At 39.5% G+C, this 9,907-nt stretch overlaps 1 protein-coding gene across 1 annotated transcript; it reads left to right on the top strand.

The window, feature by feature from the left end:
• Positions 1 to 9,048: 9,048 nt before the first annotated feature.
• Positions 9,049 to 9,440, top strand: K441DRAFT_730728 (uncharacterized protein; the record flags this gene model as incomplete). The annotated part of the gene is made up of 1 exon (XM_067654222.1): positions 9,049 to 9,440. A coding segment is annotated over one exon (345 nt), but the record flags the coding sequence as incomplete, so codon positions are not given.
• Positions 9,441 to 9,907: the final 467 nt, after the last annotated feature.

The following is a 9,907-nucleotide window of genomic DNA, read 5'->3' as shown; positions in this document are numbered from 1 at the left end:
TCTTCTAGTCTTTATTATTTTAGGTGCTCTAGGGCCCTATAGACTGCATAGATCTCTATATCTATAATTTCTATATAGAGTCCTAGATTCCAGTTTGTTGTATATTTAATTCTATTTCTCTCCCCTATTTTACATATAGCAGTTATATTTAATTTATTGTCTTTAGAGCTATCTATATAGTATATATCTACTAAGTCCCACTTTAGGGATTCTTATAGATTTTTTATTAGTCTTAGATGTTCTTATATAGCTTCTTCCTTACTACCTCTTAAGATAGAAAAGGATGTAGAAATAGGAGGAGACTACGGTTTTTGCCATTTTAGAGAGATTCTCTCTATTTTCTAATTTTAAATTAGTTGCTAAACTCTAGAGGCTAGAGATAGTAGCTATGTCTTTAGCTATAAGAGGTACTTTATAGTAGAGTTTTTAGGGCTAGAACTAGAGCTAGAACTAGCTACTAATTCGTCCCTATATAAGGTCCTTAAGAAGATAGGCAACTTATATAAGGTAAAGCTCCCAGATTTAATTAAGGTTCACCTTATTTTCTCTCCGGATAAGCTATAGAAAGTCGTAAATAACCTATTACCTAGACAAAAGAATAAACCTCCCCTACTAATCCAAGTTAATGGCGACGATAAATAGGAAATTAAAGAAATACTAGCCTATAAGCTTATAAGGGGAACGTTAAAATATCGTATTAATTAAAAAGGATATAACCCGGACCCTACCTAGTACCCTATATAAAACTTTATAGGTAGTCCCCATAAGCTTTAAAAGTTTTATAGCCGTTACCCTAATAAACCCAGACCCCTAAAGTACCTTAATAAGTAAATAGAGTGCTAGAATGGCGAAGATAATAAGCTGCCTATTAAGTATAAAGATAAGAATACCCTACGGATATAATACGGATATATAAAGCCTAAGGGCAGGCTTTTTTAGAGGGGGGGGTAATGTTATGGCACTGGCAGAACTTAGCAGAACTTAGTAGATGTTACGGTACTAGCAAATTGCTACAGATTGCCGTAGATTGCGGTTATGTAACGCGCAGATCGTATATAACTTTGAGCGGCGCTACTTATCCTCCCCTTTCCTTTTCCCTAGCTTTAGATCCTCGTTTATAAACTACCATTCGTATAGGCTTACGCGCCCCTCTTACCGTGCTCGTGCCTTAAATTGACTAAGTCGCTAATATATACTAGCTTAGAAAGCTTTTAAAGCTATTGCCCTATTACTCTAGCGCCTCCTTCTAAGAAATAAAGTGTCGCCGAATAAACTCCTTTAGCTTACTAAAGAACTTCTTAATTGGATTTAAATCTGGTAAATACATGGGTAAGTATATAAGCTTTACTCTAGCTCTCTTAAAGAGAGTAGTAATATACAGTAAGTAATAGAAGCTTATATTATTTATAATAACTACTAATCTTAGTGCTAGATAAGGATTATAGTAAGGTAAGAGAAAGTGTTTAATCTAATAGTTATAGCCCTCTGCGTTCCTTAAGCTACTATATACTAATAATACTAGTACGCCTTTAATAGTGTAGGTAGGTAGTATATTAACTCTTTGCTTACTATAGTTATACAATGTATATAAAATAGGTATAACTCCTACTAGTGACCAAGACGTCTTCTAGATACTAGTTTTCAAATCAGCTCTAGATTTATCTATAAACACTAGCTGTTTAACGGTAAACTATAAGATATAGGCCTAGTATAAGTTGCGGTCTTCCTAGCTTTGCTTAAAAGCGACTCTATAAGCCTTATATACTTAGCAGCTTTGTAAGCTTTACAGAGTATAGAAATGTATAAACGACTTAATTATAAATGTAGCTCTAGAGGCTCTATATATATACACGAAGAGGGTAGAAATAATGGGGTAATAGATAGCTAAAACGGGAACGGTAATCTATAAGCAATATTGATCTGCAAGTCAATATATAGGGTGGCTGTCTTAAAGCCCTCTAGGTAACGATCTCAACACAGTGTTAGTAGTTGGTTACACACCCCCCCAGATTTAACGGTGTAGTTAAAGCTATAGAACATAAAATGAAGGTAGAAGCTATACTAAAATAGGAAATTTAGATACAGTTTTAGAAGTAGCAAAGGGTAGGGTAATTGTGAAGATATTGCGGATATTGCGGATATTGCAACGGAAGCAAGTAGACAGAATTTAGCTGTAGGAAAATGGTGCTTAGTTGAATGGAAATTGCTTTGATTGTATCTAAGATATCGTCTTAAAGTCTTTGTAGTGTAGTGGTTTGATCTGTATTCGAGGTAGTCATTTAATCTGTATTCGAGGTAGTCAATTGATCTGTAATCGAGGTGGAACTTGAGGTAGTCATTTGATCTGTAATCGAGGTAGATCTTTAATCTGTAATCGAGGTAGATCTAGGAAGCTGCTTAATTGCATTGACGTGCTTATGGAAGCTGCTCAATCGCATTAACGTGCTTTTGGAATTTGAATAGAATTTTAACTAGTGCTAAATATGGCAGTATGACTAGTCGGTGCTATAGAAGGTGAGGTTTTGGAGTCAAAATCAATTATAGATTCTGCGTCCTTCTTTGCTTCCAGTTCTTCTATGTCTTTTTAGATTCGATCGACCATACATTTAACCTAGGGTATAGACGAGATCATTTCATCTATTTTCTTTTGTATGTATGGGTTTAGTCCCCATCCTTGAGGGCGCTTCTGCTTAACAATGTAGTAGCAGTCGTCATATCGATGTATAAGGCCGCATATGCATTTCTTATGCCATGTCAAATTGGAATTGGAATCTAAATTAGAGTTGTTTTAAAGGGTTGCAAATGCGGAGCTGTTGGCAGTAGTGATAGGGGCTGCTTACTGCATGCGGTAGTGCTCCTTAAATTCTTCAATTAGATCGATAATAGATAGTGCGTCTTTATCCTTCCGTTCTTTGCGAATAAGGTCTACTTCTAGTGCTCCTGCGAAGCTAGAAGAGATTGGTTTGATTGCTTAAATGAAATCGTAGTGTGGCCTGTATCTTTGTACGTCTAGTAGCTTTAATTACTTAGCAAGTTTGTAGATGTTCCTCTAGCTGTTTAACCATTTGTCGATGCTCTGTTTTGTATCGTAGGCTTTTAAAGCCGTGTATTGAATAAGGACGTCATGTTTTCGACCTAATGTGGTAGGGGCTAGTGCAGTCTTAAGTGCTTTTAGCCGTTCGTGTACCGTGTCGAGGCCGTCGATAAGTGGAAGGTAGGCTACTGATGTTGAGCAAACGATGTAGTTGCTGATACTGCTTAGAGCCTGTTTTTGCTTCTGGTATGTGCGCAGATCGTCTTTGTATTTAGCGTAGAGTTGATTATAGATAGCGAATTGGTTTTGTTTTAGGTAGGTTATTAATGTAGCCATAGGTCGTATGTCCGCTGGTTTGGGTCGTTTTGGTAGTTCTAGCGTTAGAAGCTCATCTTTCCTTTTTAATGGGTCGATATACTCCCATACCTCGTTAGTTTTGGCAGTGTCTTGTATAATAAAGAACCATTGAGTCCAATTAGAAGGCTGGCTGAGGATAAGGTTGACTTTTGATTCGCTCGTGGTCGTCATTTTTAGGATTTTAACAGGTTAGGCAGGGTCCAATTGGCGTCTTGGCAGAACCTTATTTTGACGTTTTGACGTTTTGATTTAATTTGTCAGTTTATTTGTCAGTCGGTCGTATGGTTAGGGGTCGTACGGTCAGGTTCGGTTCGATCGATGTTCGATGTATTCGATGTTTGACGTAATCGATGTTCGATATGTGCGATGTTTAATGTGATCAATGTTTAATTTAATCGATGTTCTATCGTCCGTCCGTTTAGTAAATGAAGATAATTACGAGTATAAGCGGTACCCGGAAGAAGCTCAAAACACTTGCAAAGGTGGAAGAAGTGGTGACTTCTTAAATGAGGTAGTAGATTGATGGTACAACAGGTAGTGCGATCCAGGTAATTGGTTAGCAGGCAGTACGATCTAGGCTTATAACTGTAAGCTTTGCAGAGTATAGAAATGCATAAACGACTTAATTGTAAATGTAGCTCTAGAGGCTCTATATATATACACGAAGAGGGTAGAAATAATAGGGTAATAGATAGCTGAAATAGGAACGGTGATCTGCAAGCAATATTAATCTGCAAGTCAATATATAGGGTGGCTGTCTTAGAGCCCTTTAGGTGACGATCTTGATACAGTGTCGGTAGTCGGTTACAAGCTTCCTTATATATATAACAAAAGCTTTTTTACTAGCTTCCTACTCTAGCCAGCGACTCTTAATTCTGCACTAAGCGTCTACCTACTTATAATAATCTAATATTAATCGTAGATAAACTACGTTATTTCCTTAAGATATATTTTTAGAGTATTATTTAATTGGTAAAGCAATGCGATGATTACCTTATTGCTTAGTAGACGTCTTAACTTATATTTATAATTAAGCTTCGTCTTCCCGTATAGCCTTAGATTTCTTTAAATAGACTAGATCGATTTAGTAGAGTAGTCGGCTTAACAGGCGTATTAACGTTTAGTTACACCAGCTATAAGAAGGATTTTAATAAAGGCGTGCTACTAACTGCCTATATTTAGAGCCATATTAATAAAAGGAAGAAGCTTTGGAACACTACGATCTAGTATAAATATCACGACTTTAGTAGGTAGGGGGCAATAAGATTAGCTTTAAATTCGAGGTGGCTCTGGTGGCCCAAGCCAGGGCCACACACTACACCTCTTCCTACTAGCTCTACATACTAATTTAGCTGCAGGTTTAGCGAAATTAGATATATACCGCTGCGCGCTAGGGGGGGGAGAAGCCGAAGCTCATATAGGCTGTAAACGATAAATGCGCATCCGACCGTGCGTATAGGTCGGCTAGACCACGCTAAAAGGTCGGCCCGATAAGCAAAACCTCCGCCTACCACACTAAACCCAACCTTCCCTCTCTTACTTTGACCTTACCTTCTACCTTACCTTCTATTACAAATCTATTAAATATATTTAAAATCCATTTAAAACACAATGTCTAGCACTCTAAAGAGCTGTGTAAGCTATCTATAACCCATTCTAAATATATTCTAACGGTTTAGGCTACCTATAAAGCCTACCTAGAAATAGAGAGGCTCCCTAAGGGAGTTAATACTTTTATTATAGTAAGTAGTTCTAGATATATTTAGAACACGTTCCTAATACAATACTAGCGTAATAATAAGGTGGATTTAACTATAGGGGAGGTTTTCTATCGGTATAATATCTCGCCTAATTTAGAGAATCTGGTACTGTATAGGGTAAGTAAATAAGTATATTAGGTTTATAATACATTGCTAATATATTTATAACGCGTTTAGAAAAAGGTTAAAGATCGCGGCGCCCTTAGAAACTATATAAAGAAGCATAGCATTAGAACTAAAAATATTAAAAAGGGAGGGGCTCCTTCTATTAAGAAGTAAGAAGAAGTAATAGGTATATATTCTAAACGTGTTCTTAATATATTTATAACTAGTTACTAACCCGTTATAGCCTTCTATTCTATAATTATAGCTATATATAATTAAAACGTGTTAAGAACCGCTTTTAAATATAATCCTACTAGTTTAGGCCGCTCTACTTCTGCCTAACCCCCCTATACCCCTACCCTAGCTCCCCCTAGCCGCCCTTCTAGGACTACTGCCCTATAATTAATGGCTCCTATTTAAGAGAAAGTTATACCTATTAAATTTAAGAGTGGGCCTTAAAAAGGCGATATAAGATATTGTAAGCTTTGCAGAGTGTGGAAATACATAAACGACTTGATTGTAAATGTAGCTCTAGAGGCTCTATATATATACACGAAGAGGGTAGAAATAATAGGGTAATAGATAGCTAAAACGGGAACGGTAATCTATAAGCAATATTGATCTGCAAGTCAATATATAGGGTGGCTGTCTTAAAGCCCTCCAGGTAACGATCTCAACACAGTGTTAGTAGTTGGTTACACACCCCCCCAGATTTAACGGTGTAGTTAAAGCTATAGAACATAAAATGAAGGTAGAAGCTATACTAAAATAGGAAATTTAGATACAGTTTTAGAAGTAGCAAAGGGTAGGGTAATTGTGAAGATATTGCGGATATTGCGGATATTGCAACGGAAGCAAGTAGACAGAATTTAGCTGTAGGAAAATGGTGCTTAATTAAATGGAAATTGCTTCAATTGTATCTGAGATATCGTCTTGAAGTCTTTATAGTGTGGTACTTGATCTGTAGTCGAGGTAGTCATTTAAGCTGTAATCGAGGTAGTCAATTAATCTGTAATCGAGGTAGATCTTTGATCTATGTTCGAGGTAGTCAATTGATCTATAATCGATGTAGTCATTTAAGCTGTAATCGAGGTAGATCTTTAAAGCTGCTCAATTGCATTGACGTGCTTATGGAAGCTGCTCAATTGCAATGACGTGCTTTAGAATTTTGAATGGAATTTTAACCAGTGCTGAACATGGCAGCATGACTGGCTGGTGTTGTAGAAGCTGGGGCTTTGGAATCAAAATCAATTGTTCCTAGTTCTTCTTTTGTGTCGTTAGATTCGACTGATAGATGCAATGCGAATCGTGCTTTTGTTCGTTGGCTGTACGTCCAAACAGTTGATGTCTGGGGTAGGTGACGGTCGTCTCGTTTTGGTAATCGTCCATCTAGCATCAGCCTCGTGTTCTGGCCTATTCTACAAGCTTGTGGTACTGTGGGAGTCGTCTGTTGTAACTGGTCGCAGGAAGTCGTTCGCTATCGATTTGAAAGGGTCAAGAAGGGTCCAGTTAGCGTCTTGGCGAAAACCTTGTTTTGACGTTTTTTGATTCGTCAATTCGTTCGTCGGTCGCGTACGTACGGTCGGTCGATCGGGTTCGATTCGATCGATGTTCGATGTAATCGATGTTTGATGTGTTCGATGTTCGATGTGATCGATGTTCGAAGTGTTCAATATTCGACTTGATCGATGTTTGATCGTTCGTCCGTTTGGTAAATAAAGATAATCACGAGTACAAGAGAGGTACCCGGAAGAGGCTCAAAACACTTGCAAAGGTGGAAGAAGTAGTGACTTCTTAAATGAGGTAGTAAATTGATGGTGCAACAGGTAGTGCGATCCAGGTGATTAGTCAGCAGGCAGTGCGATCCGGGCTCATAACTGTAAGCTTTGTAGAGTGTGGAAATGCATAAACGACTTAATTATAAATATAGCTCTAGAGGCTCTATATATATACACGAAGAGGGTAGAAATAATAGGGTAATAGATAGCTGAAACGGGAACGGTAATCTGCAAGCAATATTAATCTGCAAGTCAATATATAGGGTGGCTGTCTTAGAGCCCTCTAGGTGACGATCTCGACATAGTGTCAGTAGTCGGTTACAGATATTCCTAATGTGTTTATAATATATTCTAATTTATTTCCTAGTATAACTTTCCTAAAATAGTTACTCTACTTAAAGAATTAGGTGCTAAAGTTCTATATACTAAGTATTTAGACATAACTTCTAATTATAAGTTAATTTAGAACCTATTTTAAACCGGTTAAGAATATATTCTAAATTTATTATAGCTTGCTTATTTAAGGGTTGTCTTAATTAGAGCTACTTCTTTAATAATAGGTTAGATAATACTAAGACTCCTACTTTAGCTCCTACTATGACTTCTAAAAAGGGTTTAAAGAAGTCAGGTTTAAAAGGTTTAAAGGCTATAAAGAAAAAGGCTGCTAAACCTACTGGAATTACGGAGGGGGATATTACAGTAGCTATATTTCTATAAATAACCTAAAATCTAATTTATAACGTATTTATAATATATTACAAATAGAATCTTATAGATGAAATTTAGACTTAAATTTTAATAGGGTTCTATACTACTTTAGAATGTATTTATAACACATTAGGTAGCAAAAATAAAAGTTATTGGTTAAATTACACAAGGAACACCAAAAGCGAGATCTGACCCATACTGTCATATAGGGGTTCCTTTCCGTCTCATCTTGTCCGTATGGTCAAGCTGAGCGAGGATCTCGTATGTTACTAATACAGCGGCGTTACGTCGTGGCTAGAGGACGCTTTTCAAATGCTCAGTCCTTAACGCCGTTAGAACAGCAGAGTTTTCGCGGTTCTTGGCATGCCAAGACTCGAAAAAATACTATAGACAACTTATTACGAACAGAGGAATGGTCTTAAAAACTACCCGATGTCTCTCTACCTAGGCGACCGATCTAGGGCCAAAAGCCAGTACTTATATCTGCTGGCAGAAGCGATAGGTCTAGGGGGACGACAGGGCACCTCTATACTTGTTCCGCTCTGAGACTGCTATGGCAGCGAGGGCATAGGAAGAATCTCGACACCGTCAACCACATCTAGCGACGTTAATCCTCCCTTTCTACGCAGCGGCGTTAACCTTTCTCTAGACAGCGACGTTAATCTAGAACGGACTAAGAAAGAGCTAGGACGAACCTATACGCAGCGGCGTTAACCTTTCTCTGGGCGGCGACGTTAATCTAAAACGGACCAAGAAAGAGCTAGGACGAACCTGTGTAGGCAGGCTGGAACGGACTTAGATGTAGGTGTTAGTTAAGATGGGAGGACAACAAGTTTGGTTAGTAGGCTAAGGGAAGATAGCTGCGCGGTGTCGAGTTATCGTAGGCCCATGCCTGCAAGACACGGTCGGCCTGTCGTCGCGAGAGCGTCACAGGTAACGCGAAGGAGCTGGCAATAGCTGTGGGGCGTGGTATACAATGGCAGCGACGGACGACTCCAGGAACCTCACCTCTTTACTGGGCTCTGACTCCTGGTGGACCTGTCTCGGAGGAAGGATTAAACCCTTGTCGACGACACTGTCTGTATAGCCTAAAAGGACGGATGCGCGTGTCGGTTTATCTAGGCAGGGCAGGCTGTAAGGATAGGCTTATGGAGCAAATCAGGTGCACACGGGTGGAGCTGGTGTCGTGAACCAGCTGCGCATTAACCGTGGCAAGGAACTGGGCAAGCAGTTCGGGTAAACTTGCTGTGTATAGTAACTAGTTCTATAATGCATATGTACTCTGGACCTAGTACACGCGGGAGTCGGCAACATAAGGGTCTGTTTCTACGTAAATAAGGCCATCGACATAAATAAGTGGACGCCTACGTACTACTTAGCGGACGCATACACGATTAAGCTGGAGGGCCGCGAGCGGACTATCCAGATCCATAACATTTACAACCCCCGACAGACAAACAGTAGCCTCCGCGTACTACCAGAGCTGCTAAAAGCCGAAGGAGAACATATACTGTTAGGAGACTTCAACCTACACCACCCCTTCTGGGGGGGTGTAGCAGTGACGAGCGTAGATGACGCGGCGGATAACCTTATCCGCGCCATAGAGGTAGCTGGCCTAAGCCTAGCCACCAAGGCGGGCATGGAGACGTAGGCAAAGGGCATGTTAAGGAGCACGCTGGACCTAGTATTTACCTCCCCCTAGATCATAGATAGACTGCTATAGAGTTAAAGGCAGGACTGTTAGCACACAGGGTCCGACCACTTCCCTATTACCACGGAGGTAGACATAGAGGCGCTAGAGGGGCCTCCGCCACTTAGGAGACCACTATAGAAGAAGGCCGATTAGAAGGAGGTGCGAAACAAACTAGAGGGCTGGCTCCAACCCCTATACAGTTTCCCGTGCGATATAAAAGACAAACTAGACGCACTAGCAGAGGCCATATACTAGGCGATTAAAAACACTATAGCAAAGATAATACCTAGCGCGCGGCCCTCGCCATAAGCCTCTAAAGCGTAGTCGGAGGAATATACAGAAGTAGTAAAGGAAACCCAGCAGGCTTCCTAGGCGTAAAAGGTCTCCCAGTTAATACCTAATTGGATTAACTACAGAGTCGCACATAATAAGAAGAAAAGGGTAATCCGGCGAGAGGCTAATAAGCTATAGA

This window comes from Cenococcum geophilum (assembly GCF_001692895.1).
Source record: "Cenococcum geophilum 1.58 unplaced genomic scaffold K441scaffold_41, whole genome shotgun sequence".
NCBI classification, from domain to species: domain Eukaryota; kingdom Fungi; phylum Ascomycota; class Dothideomycetes; order Gloniales; family Gloniaceae; genus Cenococcum; species Cenococcum geophilum.
The sequence above is the reverse complement of the archived record's forward strand: the minus strand, read 5'-3'. Positions and strand labels throughout refer to the sequence as shown.